Here is a 19,611-nt window from a genome sequence, read left to right as displayed (position 1 = left end):
CACTCTTTGGTGGTTTACGTTGGTAGGATCGTAGATAAGAATCTACTGTTGGATGACTCATCGAATCAATAGATCGTCATTTCAGTATGGAATATTACACGATCTTCGAGCTCACTGCTTCGTCTCAGATCTTTGTATTTGGAACTGATGCCCCTCAATGATCTTTGGATTACTCTTCGGATTAGTGGATCGTCATCTTGAATGCTATATGGTCTTCGAGCATATCTCATTCTGGTACTCTGGCCTTCTTTTTAGCCCTCAGTTGATGTCTGTGTATGTGACTGCTTGATTGAAATTTTTTTATCTCTTCTTGTGGAAAGTTTCTCATGAATATCCCCTTATGGATCAACATTCTTGCATTATATCATGACGATGCAATCCAATGCAAAGAATGATGAAAAAAGACATAAAAAAATAAATAAGTTAGTGTATACAAACAAAAGAAAAGAAATTAGTTAGTACTGGTAAGATAATTGATACAGATAAAAATGTTATTCAGAGATGAATATAACACCTACCCCGTCATGATATCTACCCGAACATGCTTTAATTAAATAACATTCCTACCCGGACATGCTTTCTACCCACAATGATTAATTCAAGAAAATAATTCTAACTGCATGGTATCTAGTTCGCATTATTATTCAACATAATTTAAAGCAAAAAGGAAAGGTTCAGAAACGTTCCTCCTTTGTGTACACATATTTTGGGTACCTAATGACAGACAGAGGTTCGATATGCCTATACCTAGGGTGACCGTTCTACGGTTCACTATATGCATGGTTTAGGCTCTAACAAGAAAATGGGACTCGAATTGTCCTTAATGTCGGTGCCCCCTTGGGCTGCTAGACCCTCGATCCTCACCCATTACAGGTTTCGAACGGAACGAGTTCAATTCGAGGGGATTCACTGCCTTATACCCATACGAGGAATAAATCCCTACGAAGGTATAAGGTATGTATCCTATGGGTTAATTGCTAAAACTCATACGAAGAATAAATTCTTACGAGAGTAAAGCAATCACCCTAACTAATTTGGATCGAAGCTCGTGTCTAGAGCTTATGTTATGCAAATGTATGTGATGTGTGTGAGGAGGAGCATACCTACCTTTGACTCAAAACGAAAAAGATATAAAACTCGACAAAAACTTGGATCGATCTGAAAACAAAAATTCAAACGTTAGTATGACAGTTAAAAAATGAAGCAATTAAAAATTTCAATAAACGGATCATAAATTAACTAAAGACTCAAACTCATAATTTCGACCACAACGACAATGTGTAAGCGACTTTACAGCTTGACTCTCATAAAAAAAAAGTCCCCAGCGGAGTCGCCAAGCTGTCATAACCATTTTTTTGATAAAACAATTAAATATTATTTTAAAAAACGATTATGACTTTTAATTTGAAAAAAATGGTGATTTGGAATTAATTTGAATTAAATCGAAAGGGAGTCATCATCGGCCTTTGGGTTAGGTAGGTCGAATACCTAAAAACGTATTTTAAAAATAATTTAAAGAAAAAATCGTTTTTAAGATAAAAACTGGTCTGTGTTTACCAAAGATTTATTTAAACAGGTTCGGGAGTCTATTACATGTAGGGAAGGACAACACTCCACAACGCCCAAAAATTGGTACTGTGTCGCTTACATATCGTCGTGATGGTGGAAACTATAAATCGCATCGATAATTAAAATGTGATCCATTTATTGAAATTTAATTAATTTACTTCGAATGAATTAATTACAGAAAATTCTTTAACTCGAAAAGAAATATCGAAATTAGTAATCCTCCATCGGAAAAACTAACTCGACTATTCTTGTCAATAAAAGAATATTCTCTCATTATAAATATGCGAATCGAATATAAATAAAATTAACGTTTGCATTAGAATAAAAGGAAATAAATAGTAAATTAAAAACACACACACATTGCATCATTAAAATAAATTAATTAGTAAAAGAAAATGGATTTATTTCAAGTTCGTATTTGTTCGAATGTCGTATTGGATTATACCACTTCGATCAAGTGATACTTTCCACGCACGTTCTACAAATCGTTGTTCTTGAAAATGATTGAACAATTAAAAATATAGACAACTATATATTTTTACAAGTTAAATAAATCATATTAAATACGTGGAACAAACATTGGTAATATATGTACATATATACGAATATACAAGGTAAAAAATTTAATAAATTTATGTATATAGACATATATGATACGACATGCGTATGTAATGAAATAAAATAAAAATAAATAAATTTGTACATGCACAATACTTTGGAAATATATGTCATGAATAATATAACATGGGTTAAAATGTAACATGCAACATGGCAGACCATAACGCAAAATACATAAAATAACTAACTTTATGAACAAGTGACTAACTGCGTAAATTGAAACTATAGTATCCAGAATCATAAAATAGAGAAAATTATCGATGGCTAGAATGAAACAGAACAAACCAGTGGTCAATTGCAGAATAAACAGGAACTTAAAAGATTCAAACAATATACCAATACCAAACATAACTAAATATAAGAAACATAAATATCATGGCCAATTCTAACATTCACAAGAAATGAATAACAAACAACCAATGACTAAATTGAAATAATCATAAATACTATACCAAAGTTCAACATAATAAATAAAACAAACAGCACCAGACCAAAATACAAATATTGAAACATTAAGCTCGAATAAAATGAAATAAATTTCATTTAATGACTAAATAATACGGTTACAAAGCATTAGGGACCAAAAGTGCCATTTACCCTTTATGCTAAAACACGCATGCTCAGACCCTTGGCAAAACGGCGTCATTTCACACACCAAATATAAGGCCAAGCCTAGGCCAAATTAATCCCATTTCCTCATTTTTTTTCTTTGCCTGCAAGAGAGAAAGAGAGAGAAAATTATCTCCAAGCTTCAACTGAAGCCCAGATTCCGGTGGGGTTCCACCGTGCCGGGCGCCACTGATCGGCGGCCACCACCGTACGCCGGAGCGGAGAGAAAAGGGTACTACTCGAAGCACCTCAACGCCCTGGTCACGAATCCAGGGTTAGTTTCCCTTGGAAAGGGCTCAAACGGTGTGAATCCACGAAGAACCCGAAGGGTTCTTCAACTCCGGAGAGCTCAGCTTTCAACGGAGAAACGAGGTAAGGGTTTCTCTCCCTTCTCCCTTTTTGTTTTCCTTTTTTCTCTCTAGTTCGAATAGGTTGCCTGGGATTTTTCTTTCCCCCTTTGTAAACTCTCCTTTTCTCTCTCTGTTTTCACTCTCCAAAACCCGAATGCTCTCTTTTCTTTTCTTTATTTTATGTTGCATCCCAGATCCCTTTGATGGTTGTTGGTGATGGTTTTTGATGATATTTGAGTGTCTCAATGTAGGATAATAATATCATAGAATTATAGGATGATATTTCTGATTTTCTAACTTAGATAGGATCTGGGTCACTGTTTGATGGATTGGTGAGTCACTGTTGATGCAGGGAAGGACGACAGCGGCGTCAGAACTGGTGGCTGAAGCAACAGAGAAATAGGCAGCGACAACGACAGTACTCATCTGGGCTAGGGTTCCTGTAACCCTAGAATGGTCATTGATCTGGACCGTTGATTTGGGTCCAGATCAATGGATTGAGCGGCGCTGGATCTCCAAGAAACCCTAATATGTTTAAGATTTTAAATCGAGTCGGATCTATGCTGGTGGGCTGCTAAACCGGGTTTGTGAGTGGGTCTGCTGAGTGAGTCCATTTGGGCTTGTAATTTAGCCTACAAAATATGTAATTAATTAATAACATAATAATATATAATATAATATTAAAAAAAAAAAGACCCGAACAAAAACTAGCGTCTACAATCAAATTATTCATCCCCATTACTAAACTAATGAAACAGTAAGCACAAGATACCCTTATGAATGAATTTATTCAAAAAGGAAGAGTGCCCAATAAATCTTGAACAAGTCGTTAGACAACTAGCCCAATTAAGTCACAGCAACGGAAGATTTCTTCTTCTTCTTTTAGGAACGAAATTAAAAAATCAGGAAACGGTGGCAGATTCAACAACAGAACACAATCCGAAACGGGGGAAAAAGAAAGAGGTATTTTTTCATAAACTCCCAGAATTAAGGGTTTAGCGCATGCAAACATAAACATAAGAGATAATTCTGTGTCTGTAAACATAATGATAAATCCCCTAAATAACAACGGAAACTTTCAGCTAAGCCAGATAAAAAAATAGAAGGGAATTAACTTATTGCTATACTCTCGCTGTTTCTCGAGTATTCGAAGCAAGCAAACAGGAATCTGAGGTTTACTATGAACTGGGGATTACACAATAACATGAAAATCTATGAACTTTAGGATCCAGGAAAGGAGGAATTTTAGAAGATATGTTCTGAAAAAGAGGAGAATTCGGAGCATAAAGCAAATAAAAATAAAGAGACGAACATTAAGACAGTAAAGAAGAGGGGGATGGACAAGGACTTACATAAGATCAGAGCAAAAGCAGACCCAAAATCCTAGTAACAGAGAGAGATGAGAAAGATCCACAGAATACAAGGGGTTTTATTATATTATATTTTCATTTTTATTTTGCAAACGGGGTTTAAATGTTTGGACATGGAAGGCGCCAAAGCGGAGGAAAGGGATGTATGATTATAATATTTCTTATTAATTATTGACGACGAAAATATATTTTTTACGTATAATTATTTGAATTTAAAATTTAAAAATGTAAATTTTATTTAATTATTAAAATCATTCAATAAATATAAGAATAAATCACTAAAATATTCATTTTAATTTCATTTTCATAAATTAATTTTAAAAGTGTTAATATTTTGATCATTTACGTTATTAATTTATAACATGTTAATTTTAAAAAATTAACATGTTGATTATTTAAATTATCTATTTATAACATTTTGATGTGATATACTATTAAAAGAGAATAATTTTACATAAAATATTAATTTCATTCTTAAACTTTAAATAAAATATCAATTTAATTCATGAATTCTAACAAAACCCCCCATTTTCAACTGCAACTCGCAACTCGCAACCATCATCTGTCTTTACTGGCTATTGTCACTAACGACTATAAGACCTTAAAGTTTTCAATTTATTTTTCTTAATCTTTTAAACACGAATTTAATATTTGTTTCTTAAAAAAAATCTCCAAACTCAATAATGCATAGATTTAAACTTCAAAAAAATTAACTATGATGAGTAACAATTTTTATTCCTTCATTTATAAGGTAACAGTTGTGTTTTTGACTACGTTACGTTTTATCTCAATTGTACACATAGCGAAAGTTATTGTGATGATTGCGAGATCGCGATCATGCAATAACGGTGTTGAACGGCACCGCTACCACTATATAACGAATATTATTGCAGCGGCGGACTGCTATTTAAGTCCCAACAGTCCACTTATCCTATCTTAATTCTATATAAAGCAAAGCTCTGTAAATTATTAAAAATGTTCTAGTATTAATTTGCTTCTTCTTTGATTTGATTAATTTATCTTTGTTGCTCTTATGTTTTCGCATCTTCTTGCTTACTTATTTTTGTATTCACATTAGATCAATAATATTGTATCAATCCATCAAATGCATTATAGAGATTCTTCTCATATCTATATATGTTGAATTACATTAACACAGTCTAGCTAACAAATTATTTGATATTATTAAACTAAATTTGAAGCAATGTAGGAGAGATGGTTTTACCTATGGATATGTTCGACTCTTGAACAATAAAAAATTCCAACTTTCATGGATGTTTCGATCTATTATCCTTTAACTATCGTAAGTTTTTTCTCCATCAACCATATTTATATTTGGTATTTCGGTTATGTTTGTGCTCGTTTTATGCTTACATGGAAATGTCATGTTCAGAGACAAAGAGGAATGGTTAGTGGAGAAAAAGCTTATGATCATCTCAAAACTCAAAACAACCAAAAAATAGCTGAAGGATAATAGATCAAAACATCTATGAAAGTTGGAATTTCTTGCTGTTCAAGAGTCCAACATATCGACCCGTAAAACCCTATCTGTTACACGTCTTCAAATGTAGTTGAATATCAAATAACTCGTTCTCTGTTTGATTACAAAGAAAGCTGTAGCGGGCCGCTGCAGGGGGTTCAAAGTTTAAATCATTTGGATGAAAAGAGAAATTTGGGATTAGTATTGCGGAACGCACATGGTTGAAATGCTAAGTTAATATAACAATTATCATCATCTTTTAATTATTTTTATTTTGCAAATATATCAACATTTCAATGAAACCTTAACCGGATACTTTCTACAATTTCCAACCCTGAGCTGCTAAAAGTTCATGATTTAGAGTGCAATTGTTAGCTCAAAGCAATGGATAAACAATCAATATATTCCAAAATAATTAAAGCAATAAGGGTGAACTGAAAATTTTAGGATCCAACGATTGTCAATGATAGCCGAAAAAAACCAATGGCGCTGATGAGTGACAACTAGCAGTGAGGAACTTTGGTTGGATCCAAGACTTAAATTGATATTTTATTTAAAATTTCAGGGTCAAATTGATATTTGATATAAATTTTATGAGTCAAATTAATATTTTATTTAAAGTTGAGTGGTCAAATTAAAAAATAAAACTTTTTTACTAACATGTATTATCAAACTAATGACATTTGATACGACCAAAACGTTAAAAATAAGTGACCAAATTATTATATTGCAGTACAAGTTCCATATGTTGAACCCCACACACAACTACAACCCAACCAATTGATTCATGCCTCAAGGGGGAAACAAAATAGTGCTGTAGCATCTATAATTGAAACAACATAGAAATGAGCTAGAATCGGATAATCATCACTAATTCTTAAGTTCTTTCTACATTCATAATGGCACATCGAACAATGCCCCGAAAGAATATATATATATATATATGGTCAAACTTAAAACAAAGCAACTAAAATAATAGTTTCAAAGCTAACCAGTAATTGTATATGCCCTCCCCAAGCCAAAATTCAATGTTCTTGACAGCTCCAAACCACCGGGTACGCAAGACAATCAGACATCATAGTTTGAAATCTGTTAAAACAATGATAATGATAATGCTTTATCCTATTGACGCACTCTACTTAGATTTTATTTGGAAAGGAACAAACACTACATTCCGGAGACTGGAGACATTCACTATAAAGATCCAGATGCATGCACACTTTTAAAGGGCCAATATGCATACTTCGGGCACGCGTTAAGCAAATTCAAACCAGAAAAACTACAAGGCTTTCTCCTTCAAGAAATAATAAGAATCCCAGCTTCTAACCTCAAATAAGTGCTGACTGGAGCTCGAAATGAATGTCTTCATGGGACGTAACGGTCTGGTGTAAGAACTGCCAACAGCAGAAAAGAACGATAAAAAGTAAGAATTAACGCTTGACAAATCATAGGAACTGCCAAAAACACCATATAATAAAAAAATTATCTAGACCTCATATTAGTGTTCTAATGCATACAAGATAAATAATATCAATTTGATGTTAGAATGCACTAAACTGATAGTACAGACAAAAATTAAACACGAAATGCTGCAGGGTATATGAGGGATTGAAGGCCAATAAATGTACATCATATTTATCAACAATAGGCGTCAAACTAATTTGATCTTTGATCTTCGCCCAAGTTTGGGAAACAAACTTGTTAATACAAGAAAGAAAGGCTATATTAGTAATATCGTAATTTGCAAAAGTCAGAAAGACAAAGACAAAGTCAGGAAAACTGTTTAGAGGTTAGCAGGCAGTATAATTGTTACAATTAGTGACTGTGCTAAAACAAAACAGTCAGAGAAGCCCAAAAGATAAAGGGGTTAGTATGACATTTTAGAACTATTAATCACCAGAGACGATATCGATTTTCACACTGCCCCGACCAATAGCTTTTAGGCTGACCGGGATCCTTCATTATTCGTACCCCACTTTTCTTCAGGCTCGTTACCATTGACGAGTACTGCCCCATCATTGGAATCAGCATCCACAACAACCACCTCCTCTTGGCTACCCTCTTCTTCATTCTGCTCTAATCCATTTGGTTCTGCAGCCTGAATCCCACAAAATAAGGGACAAAGTAAAACCAGACCTTAGCCGGGAGTGAACTACTCAAAGCAGTTCCTAGATTTAATATATTGTTAATTAGAAATAAATACATATTGATTATATACCTCATGATAAAGATCACCATTTTCAAGTGGCTCCTCATCCTCCACTTGCATGCTTCTGAAAGCATCCACAAGTGTCATTTGCGATCTATCAGCGCAGTTCAAATAGTCTGATGCAGGAGGATAAACACCCCTACAAAGCAATAGAAAGTTGATAACATATCCATGTGAGACAGAAAAATAGGGTGCTTCAACAAGGATTTGCAACCAAAGCAAGAAGTAAAAAAATCATAGAGCAACCAAGAAGGCCAAACAACTGGAATCCGAAAATGTATTCTCCAACGTGATTGTGTGAAGGTGGTACCAAATAAAATTGCCTACAAATATAGTAACCAATAACAAGTAACAATAAATAACAGAAAGGAATCCTGTTTGGTACCTTGTTTCTGTCACTTTAGACTCAACAGAAAGAGAGAGTTCCCAATCCTCAAACAAGTTAGGATACTCTTGCGAATCAGCTAAGGATTCAGCAGCCTTTGGATTAACCTGCAGATGACACAAAAATAACATCAAATCATTTAGAAATCTATTCAATTAATCAAACATAATAAGTAACGTAAGTCAAAAAGTGTTCGGATAAGTAGATCTACTTTTGAGTATCATAACAGAAACATGCAAGCCCAACTGATTCATCTCTCATGAGAGTACAAAGAAATTAAAAACATGCAAGCCCAACTGATTCATGTTGCATGAGTACAAAGAAATTAAAACATGCAAGCCCAACTGATTCATGTCACATGAGTGCAAAGAAATTAAATATCATTGCACTTCGAATAGAAATACAAAGATACTAAAATGCTTCAGTGTTTGAAAACAACTGATTGATGAAGCATGAGTACAAAGAAATTAAAACATGCAAGCCCAACTGATTCATGTCACGTGAGTACAAAGAAATTATATATCATTGCACTTAGAATGGAAATACAAAGATTCTAAAATGCTTCGGTGTATGGAAAAAAAAGGATAAGACAAGCTAGTTCACATCAAAACACAAAGATATTCCATAAGAAGATTTTCAAACAAATCTTTTCCAGCCAAATATCAAGGTGTTACATAAAAAATTAACCAGCAATTAGAACAAAAGGGAAGAAATCAAGCTATACTAGTTTACATCTGGGATAAAAAGGGGGGAAAGGTAGATATGTTGACATGGTTAAGACACATGCATAATTCATGAACAAGAAGCTTAGAGAGTATGAAGAATAGTAAACTATTAGAAGATCAAACAAGAGAACCAAAACAAACAAGAGTTTATGATAAAACTAACCCAGTTCATAAAGAAAGCAGGACAAGAAACACCACAAACAAGGTAATGGGAGCTAACCTTGATGAGGTCTTTTCTCCAAATTGCCACTATCTCTGAAACCTTGCTTGGAAGATAAGATCGAGCCATAAGAGCAGCCTCCGGTATCCGATTGCTGCAAAACGAATACTTCAATAAATCCATAACTACTGGAACATGTGACAGTCTATTTTTGTCAGGTACCTGACACAGAATTACCTTTCCACTAAAAGCTGAAGGCAATCCTCCAATTTACCCAACATGAATAAACAAAGGAAAGCAACATTGTTCTTCCCTTGCTCTATGGAAAGTGATGCAAGTCTTGATATTCCTTCAGCATCTCCCAAGGAGGAATAAAGCAGCAATAAACCACTCAGGTCCATCGCATGCTTCATGCATTCCTCAGCCATTGCTAACTGCAATGACAATTGACAAGTTTAAAATAATTAAAAGAATTTATTCAAACTAGCTGAGAAGGAAAGGAAAACTAACAATTTATACAGCATTGTATGCCCATTGCGCTACATTAAGACAAAAAGGTAGTGCATGTCATACAATTCATAATCTACTTCAGAAAACAGTAACGTGCATCTGTCATTAAAGAAGACACTGAGCACACAAGGCCATCTTACAATTCATTTACCAGTTAAATAACCAATCCATAGTTCATATAATTGAAAAATAGTAATTAAAAGCAAAGCACTATTCATACATCCTTAAGAGATTCATTCAAGAGCCAATACATTGAACATTCTCAAATTGTGATCTGTAACCACATCATGATACCAATATAAAAGCAAAAGCTACTAAAAGGGGGTGCTAGGAGAATCAAGAATGACAATCATAACAGAGAAAAATGGAACAGAAAAAGTTGGTAAATTAGAGAACACACAACACCTTTCCAGTGGACAAGGCCAATTTTCCCAACTGCTTCCATTTAGACTCACTCTGAACTTCGGCAGCTATTTCCTGCACAAATGAGTATGAATCTTTAGTGATGACGGAAATTTCTTAAAGAGAAAAATCAAAGCTTAACACAAAATTGAATAAATAAATAAAATATTCCAGCAAGGAAAAGATCTACGAAGTTGCGCTTCCATCCCAAGCCAATTAGATAACAACTCTTACCTTAGCAATATCTAGTTTACCAAGCTGTATGGCAAGCTCAAATCTATAGTCAGGATCTGTAGCTACTTCCAGAGCTTCCTCTACCATTCCTCGCGATTCCAGGAAATGGGCCACACTATCAAACATGCAAACCACTGATTAGATCCAAAAAGTATTTCAGAAATCACAACTTAAACATGGAGAAATTCAATAGAACAAATTTAAAATAAATGGCTTTCAGGGAATGGAATGCCCAAAGGTAAAGGGACTAGCTTCAGAGTAAGCACTTTATAGAGACAAACGGGAATTCTGAGTTTCTCAACAAATCCAGATATGAAAAGATATTACGAAAGATGAAAACACAATTCCAAGCACAAGGGGGATAAATATTCAGCACGAGCTGAGTAATCAAGAACCAAAAATGAAAAAGAAGTACATATGAATGAAAGAATGGGAAAGGAGAAATTAATTTTTACATCTACAACCCATTTTGGAACAGTTGCAAGAATGATGGAACATGACCAACTATATACTTTGAAAATGGAAGGAAATATATTGAGTTGCATACCTATTATGGTGCTCTTTAGGAATTGAAGGTAAAATTTCATTGGCCCTTTCCAAGTCTCCACGCATCACAAGAGTCTTGTACTCAATCAGGCTGAGAAGTAATGTATATCCCATAACACTGTACGCATGACAAAAAAGAGGGCAAATAGACATTAACAATGCATTTTCAAGCAAACAACATTACAACAAGCACTTTGACATAAAAATTAGCAATCACTAATTGACTTACTTAAACTCTTTGTCTATCAGATATACCCGACTTTGACTTGCAAGATATCCCAACAAGTACATCGGACGATCCAAATGAAACATTGTGGTAACCTAAAATAATTAAATGATCAAAGTGAACATCAAAAGCAACAAAAACCGATGCATCTAAATGTATGGAGCAATTTAAACCTAAGGATAAGCACATCACAAATACCTCTCCACCAACACAGTAATTAAGTCTCCATGAAGCGTTGTTGTAAATGAAACAGTCCCCCACCCAAATGCCAGTCCTGACACGCTCATTGGTCTCATGAAGAAGCTCAAATGCATCCTCAACTCCTTGTTCATCAACCGGTCTTCCACTATCTAAGTAAGATTGAACTACATCCTGCTGCAACATGGAAGTATCAAAATTCATTAGTGCATAACTGTAAGAAGTTGTGCATTTAACAAAGAGTCCATTGATTTTGCTGATCTAAGAAGCAGATTACATTAGAGACTTACATTGTACTTTAGGATATAGAAAGATGAATCACTAGCTATTGCCACCAAGTCACCACTGTCAGCCCAGTAGAGATTCTGACATTTTCCGTAACATAACCAAAAAGACATTTAGAATGCAAGATAGCTAAAAAGAAGCAAATGGAGCAAGTAGAGCTATTTTAGCTTACTTTCACAGTAACATCAATTCGACGAATCATCCTGCATTCAGCCCAATCGTAAAAACAAATAAAATCATTGGAGCACATAGCCAGTAAAGTGCCCCCAAAAATATGCTCAGCAGAGAAGGTTGGTCGGACACTCCTCTTTTCCTGGAAGTGTTAAATCTCTTTCAATATGTAAATATCAACTTGAATATAGCATTAGATAAAATTCCATAATAAATGGAACTACATAATACACATAATAAGATTTTAATCATATACACTTGAAAATTGCAATCCCCGTCCCTACCCAAAATTTTATTTGCAAAACCCAGATCTCCAGAAACGAAAGGTCTGATGATGCTTTTATATCTTTCAACATCATAAAACAAAGTGTGCAAGCACAAAAAAAATTATATGTAGAAAAATACCATCCAAGATAAGGAATCATCAAAAAGACAAAAAAGTACAAACCTGGAAACTTTTGCTGAAAATCTTGATTTTTGATGTGCTTTCTCTAACAGCATACTCACCATCAGATGACCAAACGCATTCTAATGCTGAACCAAATGACCTATTTCTCCATGCTAAAGCTGTATATATAATGTACTCACCATCTCCACAGACTACAACAAACCTCCCATTTGGGTTATGCTTCAAGCTCTGAGAAACACAAGATAGACTAAGGGGTAAAAGATTATACACGAACAAACATAAACACAGATTACAAACAAATTGATCAACATATTTTAGGAGTGACCCGTAACATTATGCACAAATTCATCTAAAAGACGCTAGAAATCAGCAACTTACTTGAGGGTATAGATCGCAGGTCCCCAATTCCTTAACAGCCAAGGGCAATCTTTCTCCATCAGTAACCTAAGAACCAAAGAAAAAAATATAACACCATCTCCTTAAGGTGAAAATTCCAATATTGAAGGTCACACCATGAATGCAGAAAGAGAATTTTTATGAAAAATACACTACCTCAAAATCTGCTCCTACGCTCTTAATATTCACGGTTTGAATTTCATTTTGCTTAGCCCATATGATTTTCCCAGTGTTGTCCATACTTGCTACAGGTACTTCACGGCCAATTTTCACCATAATAGTTCCTTCATCATATCCAATCACAATCCTGCAAGATGAAAATGGTATTTAGTTTTACCTTGGCATGAAAACTAAGCAAGAACTCGGTTCAGAAATCTAAGCAAGAACTCGGTTCAGAAATCCAATATCATCAATTTGCATGTAAAAGGAAACATACAACTAAAGAAGTCAGGTCAAACATAAAAGAACGACGGTTATAATTGATTTCTCACATTTTTTTCAATGAGAGTATTGGTTGATTGCTCACATTTATCAGGAGTTTTTTTTCTTTTTGAAATACATTTATCAGGAGTTGTTCTAGCATTTAATGACCAAAAATTCATTCTACCATTTTAAGTATAAATAAACAACCTAGAAAAAGTTATAGTGAGGGAAAAAAGAAGAAAATAAACATAAAACTGTTGCATGATATAACCAAAACAAGTTACCTCCGTGAGCCTTTCATATATCCGACTGCCCAAACTCTGTCAAGACCATAATTCAATGTATTTTCTAGCCTGAAAACAAATGAATTGGTTATAAAGTAAATAAGTTGAAACACGTAAAGACATCACCAGATGCATCAAGGACTATTAAGATCAAAACATCTTAAGAAAACAATAAAAGATGAAATATCAATGGGAAAGCACCAAAGTGGTTCCAGACCATGAATTTCTACATCTATCTCAAGGTTAGACCAGTCCACTGGCTGCAGTCTGGGAATTTTATGTTTTGCTTACACATGCTTGTGGCCAGCTCAAAAGCCCAAATTACTGTTGCATGTAATAAAATATTAAAAATATTTTTATAATAATATTTTTATTTTTACAACTGAATCCAATGCATTTTCAAGCCCAAATTACAAATTTTCTAGTCCAGGTCTTGGCCCTTGGACAGGTTTACTCAAGATGCCCATGGCAACATTTTTTTACAATCCTCAAGCATTTACACGTTAACCGATGCAATTCTGAGACATGAAGATGAGAAATAAGGTGGAATCTTGAATTGTTATGCAGAAACAGAACCAGACAATATCAGCCTCACCACAAAACAAATGTCTAGAAATCAAAAGGGGGTAAGCATACCAAAGCAGAAATGTTTCTACCTATAAGTGGTCGCATGCCAGATATGAACTGTCCCATCCTCAGAGCCGGTGATAATAATTGGAAGGTCAGGATGGAAACAAACAGCAGAAACGTTGTGCGTGTGGCCTTCCAATGTCTGAACACAGCTCTTTGTTTGGTAGTCCCATACCTGCACCCATGGAATTTATCTGTGAATAGTTCCTCAAGATTTATTTATGGTCAAAAGATAGCAGAATATATATTGTACCACCATAGTGCATACCTTAGCAGTGTGGTCATCAGAACCAGTAATCAGATAGGGCTTATCACCGCCTGTAAAGTAATCAACACAATTTACACCTTTCTGGTGGGCATCCAGAGTAAAATTTGGGTCGGGGGAGCCAAGGTTCCAAATCTAGAAATTTCAAACAAAGTCAACGCTGATTCAGCAAGGTTATAACAAATGAAGCAGGAAAGATAATGAAAAAAAATACAAGAAAGGTGCCATTTGTACCTTTATAGTACGGTCAAGAGATGCACTGGCAAAAGTATTAGTGTCCTTGGGATTAAAGGTCACTTGCATGATATAATGGGAATGTCCCTCAAATATCTGAGTACACACCCAACCCTTCTCCCAATCCCAAAGCTTTATGAGCATATCATCAGACGATGACAACACATAAGGAAGAGTAGGATGGACAGCCACACATCTGATGTAATCGGTATGTGCCTCAAATACTTTAACCTTATCCATCGTGTTGTAATTGTATACCCGAATAAACATGTCATCAGCTCCAGCAACAACCCATTGTTTGCGTGAAACAAACTTGGCTGACCTAACTGCAGATGAAAAATGTCAACTTCAGAGAATGGTAATAACATCATCACGATGAAAGAAAATGGGAAAATAGCACCAGCGGACAAAGATAGATGAACCATAACAAATGAACACATACCTGGCAACTCAGTGACTTCGAATGACTTAGCCAAGGTCTGTACACCAAGGACAGCTTAGTTAACACTAAAGAATATGTAAAACTCTAAACAGTTCAAATTCTACATATAATGACTAGCAAAACGGCAAAACAAGCCTAATACCATTTTAATAACATTTTAAGAATTCAAAACCTTAAACTAAATAAATTTCATGAAATTAATAATAAATTTTATAGACTCGTATTATGACATAATTATATCAAGGTGCATCTGAAAATTGCATTCTTCATAGAACTAAAAAGATGCAAAAAAAAAAGTTTCACAGATAAAGGACAAACAATATACATAGCGCTAAAAAGATACATGTCCCCATGTTCCATGGACAATGGCAGAAGGTAAGAATGAGTAGAGGGGGCCATGGGCCACAAGATTTTGAAAAATTGTCAATAACCCCCTGAAATTTTTAACTTTTTTCATTCAGAACCTTAAAAATGTCAGAAAATCTTTTCTCTTTTATTTTTTTAAATATAGTTAATATATATTTATATTATATTAAATTGATACCCTCAAAATATAAATTTTATATAGTTGACTTAAATTGTCGTAAAGATAAGTAACAAATATGTGAATTTAAACTTATTTTTTAAAGCATTATTTTATCCTTCAAGCTAGTTTTTCTAAGACTTTTTTATATTTCAATATTGTCTTTTTAATTATTTCTCAAACCATGGTATTTTTGGTTTCCCCTAATTTTTATAGTATTTTCAAATAAATATATCTTTTGGAGGAAAACCAAATTTCATATCCCCTCTAATTTTTAAATTGATGTAAAATTGAAAAAATTTCAACAATTTCACATAGTATTTAGACAGTTTTAGGCTCTTTTCTCCTAAAAAAGAGGCAATTTCTATTGCTTTGTACAACCTCTTAAGAGTTTCTTCTAATGAAGAAACACCATGAAAGAAATAATAGTCAAAGTTCTGCTTTATATATACGCATACATTATATGATACCCTTTTCTTCAAAAAAATTAATTACCCCACCCCCAAAGTTGATAGTCAAGATCTGCCATTGTCCATGGATTTGATCAGATGATCATAAAAGTAGTGATGGAATAAGAAATGGAATTACTCATAACGAAAACAAAGAGTAAATTCAAGTACCATGTCATAGGTATAAGGTTACTCTAATATAAAAGAAATTCTCAATTCAAGTGAAGAGAGGAAGAGGTAAGCGTCTATAACACATTTGTAGTTATTATTATTATTATTGTGTAAATAAGATTTAGGTACCTTATATCTTTCAGGAAAAAAAAAACTTGGACTAAGCAGAATGGACAAAATTAGTCTGGATTAAGGCTTAAACCAATTAAGTTCCATATATGTTTTCTATGGAAAAATAACCATCTAATAATCCAACCATAGTTTCTTGCATAGCATCCCACAACACCCACAGAATTGCACTGTGACAGATGGTGGGAAAATGTTTCAGACGGCACCAAAAAATCAAGCTCTATTATGAAATTTTCAAAATTGTTTCTTTTCTTCACTACTTCAAAAGTATAATAATGAGAAGGATTAAAAAGAAGCAAACAGGATAGTTATTTAACTAAACTCTAGAAACCAACTGAAATACTAAAATAAATCCCTTATTCACCTTTTTTTTCTCAGATTATGGTATTTCAATAACATGGAACATGAAAAAGCTTCTAGTTTTGGCAATCAATAAAGCTCAAATACCTGTGACTGGTAGTTCCAGATACACACAGTTCCGGTATACAAACTTGCTAGAATCCTGCAATTACATTTATAATAGATCACATTTAGCTTTCAACCTTGAAAAAGATAAAATTCAAATAAATGGGAAACAGAATAAAGTTAGAAATCACCATGGTTCTGTTGGATGGAGATCTACGGATTTTACTCTCTCTGACCTTTGAGCAAGTTTCTTCTGATCCAAACATCACAGTTAAGAACATTACTCACACATTTGCAAATAATAAAACAGAAGTCAAATGAAATTAATAACACGTACCTTAATTTCGAGTCTGAGAGGCTGTTAAAAAAGATAAGAAATTAGTCAAAACCAAACAAATCTTAAATCAAAATCATTCAACAGTGGGAAAGAAAACAAAATTGGAATTGCAGCATTCACATTGAACAATTCAAATGAGAGAAAAAAAAAGAAAAACAAATTCACTCGGCAGATTTCAACATATCGAAATCCCGAACTCTCTAGCTTAGCTGCATATCACTGAAATGATAAAAGGCGGGAAAATAAAATCACTGAAAACGCTTCCCATTTCTGGTTCCATAAATTACACAGGAAATTGAGAATTGAGAACGAAACAAAGGGGATTTGAACCAGATCTAATGCGAAACAAAACAGATCAATAAATTAACTAACCATTTTTGCAGATAAAAATTATAAAGAAGATGCCGGGACGAGATCGTGGTTTCAATATAGAAAGAGGTGCCTTTGATTGGTGTAACGTAAGAGAGAGAGTGTTCTACTGTGTGTTTTAACTAAAAATGTGAATTAGAAAGAGACCCATAGCTTCGGAAGGGATATAATTACGGAAGTGCCACTCTCTGCCTTATTAAAAGAAAGGATAAATTTGTAGAATTATTGGTAAAAATAATATTTAAATAAATTATAGTTAAAAGTAATTATATTTGTTTTATAGAAATATATTAATTATAGTATAACTTATCAGGAGTTGAAATGTCTTAACTAGGATAAGTTAAAATTAATGGAAGTGCCACGCTATAGTTAAGATATTTTTATAATACACTTATGACTATATTAATATAGTGGGTGAATCATAGTCCTGATCATTTCATTATAAATAGATTTTAATTTATCATTATTATTTTTATTTCATTAATTAAAATATTTAGTTATTTAAATAATGTCAAGTTATTATATTAGACTTGATAGTTAAAATAATTTATATAATTATACATTACATCTATTAAATTTAATTTATTTAATCTACTAAAATTTTCTTTTATCATCAAATTGGAGGATAAATAAATTGAAATTGCGATGGCTTGTCCAATGGATCAAATGCTATATTCAATTTGTGGGTTACAACAATTTATATATTTCTTATAATATATTTAATGAGAGAGAGAAAATGGCCAAATGTGATAGTTTGTAATTATATAGTATATTTTAAATTGTAATTAGTGTAAGATTTAAATTAATTTTTTAAGATTATTATATTTTAAATTAAATATAATATTATTATGTAAATTAGACGTTTAGTACTCCAATTGTCATTTTTATTTCGTTTTGATCATTTAATTATTATTTTTAGTGTAAGATTTAAATTAATTTTTTTAATAATAAAGTGACATTATCTTAGGATACGCGTCAGCTTCACCGTAATTATGTGAACAAAACATAATAAAAATGATAATTAAGGTACTAAACTAATAATTTACCCTTATTTTTTTACATAAAATCTTATATTTTCTTTTTCTTTTTCTTTTACTTTCGGAATAATATAACAATTGTTAACTTATATATATATATAATCCAATTGAACAAATATGCCCATCATTTAACAAGATTGATACGAAATATGACTTATCTTCCGTGGAATTTAACACAAGTACAATAACAAGCTTAAATAAATTGGTTACTCGACAAAGGGAAGAACATATCGACTAGTCGATGTAATAAATTTGCATCTTCAAGCTTATGATCCACAATGCCATCAAACATTAGCATAATCCGAGCCATGAGTGCCACTAATTTTGACCACAATCGTCCCTTTATCGCACCCAAGCACCACTCTGTTATAAAACCAGGGTCAGGACCACAAATTCTGCTTATAAATAACTCAATCAATGTCAGTAAACTTACTTGCTGGGATATTGAACGAAGTCTTTTTTATCCTGAAACGAAATATTGAGGGCCAAAATGCTTAAAAAAAAGAATAAAGGTCAAATTAACTATTCAATCAAACATTAGGGGCCTTTTTGCCTGAAATGAAAAGTTGGGGGCCAAAATGTTCTAAGAAAAAGAATATAGTCCAAAATGATCATTTTGGTAAACGTTGGGGGCTCATTTTAGTATTATGCCAAATTTTCTCAAAATCACACCTAACGTTACATTTTGGTTTCGTTTTGATCATCTTCCGTTAAAAAAATGAACGACAATGTTGATATGTCATCATAAGATAATGTCACGTCATCATTAAAAAATTACCGCATCAATAGTTCTATTTATTTTTTAACAACGATTGACCAATAAAAAACAAAAACGTAACATTAAGTATAATTTTAAAAAAATTAGATGATCAAAACAAAACCGCGAAAATAAATTGGTGACTGAATATGTAGTTTACCCTAAAAGGTATTGGCTGCAAAGGAAATTTACCTGTAACTTGTTTTGTTCCATACACGAACGGTACAATCTTCAGAACAAGTAATTATAATAGGAAGATCAGGGTGGACACTTGTTGTAGTAACATTATGTGTGTGCCCTTCTA

The 19,611-nt window shown here is 33.3% G+C and overlaps 1 protein-coding gene across 4 annotated transcripts; it reads right to left on the bottom strand.

The window, feature by feature from the left end:
- Positions 1-6,836: 6,836 nt before the first annotated feature.
- On the bottom strand, positions 6,837-17,618 carry LOC120125468 (coatomer subunit beta'-2-like). Of its 4 annotated transcripts, none has more exons than XR_005516364.1 (26): positions 17,517-17,618; positions 17,145-17,165; positions 16,999-17,060; positions 16,850-16,904; positions 15,131-15,167; positions 14,689-15,014; positions 14,458-14,589; positions 14,216-14,364; positions 13,560-13,628; positions 13,009-13,159; positions 12,835-12,900; positions 12,496-12,684; positions 12,049-12,189; positions 11,882-11,956; positions 11,592-11,768; positions 11,397-11,488; positions 11,169-11,285; positions 10,622-10,736; positions 10,391-10,462; positions 9,713-9,909; positions 9,536-9,629; positions 8,591-8,697; positions 8,215-8,344; positions 7,894-8,094; positions 7,324-7,390; positions 6,837-7,085 (listed from the first exon to the last, which is right to left on the bottom strand). XR_005516364.1 is itself a non-coding variant. In XM_039143907.1 (26 exons), the coding sequence occupies exons 1-25, from the start codon at positions 17,517-17,519 to the stop codon at positions 7,362-7,364; spliced, it is 2,733 nt and encodes a 910-aa protein (XP_038999838.1). In that variant the 5' UTR covers positions 17,520-17,618; the 3' UTR covers positions 6,837-7,085; positions 7,324-7,361. The 4 variants fall into 4 exon arrangements, 3 of the variants coding, with proteins under 3 accessions (XP_038999838.1, XP_038999836.1, XP_038999837.1); XM_039143907.1 differs by having other exon boundaries at positions 7,968-8,094; XM_039143905.1 differs by having other exon boundaries at positions 6,837-7,390.
- Between the last annotated feature and the right edge of the window lie 1,993 nt (positions 17,619-19,611).

The sequence above is a fragment of the Hibiscus syriacus genome, unplaced genomic scaffold (genome assembly GCF_006381635.1).
Source record: "Hibiscus syriacus cultivar Baekdansim isolate YM2019G1 unplaced genomic scaffold, ASM638163v2 tig00110430_pilon, whole genome shotgun sequence".
NCBI lineage: Eukaryota > Viridiplantae > Streptophyta > Magnoliopsida > Malvales > Malvaceae > Hibiscus > Hibiscus syriacus.
The sequence above is the reverse complement of the archived record's forward strand: the minus strand, read 5'-3'. Positions and strand labels throughout refer to the sequence as shown.

What these genes read in the sequence shown, in the direction of transcription:
- LOC120125468 (XM_039143905.1), bottom strand. An exon ending in CTCTCAGACTCGAAATTAAG is followed by an intron (nt 17,061 to 17,144) that starts GTACGTGTTATT and finishes TGTTTGGATCAG; the next exon opens with AAGAAACTTGCTCAAAGGTC. An exon ending in ATTACTGTGTTGGTGGAGAG is followed by an intron (nt 11,489 to 11,591) that starts GTATTTGTGATG and finishes TAATTATTTTAG; the next exon opens with GTTACCACAATGTTTCATTT.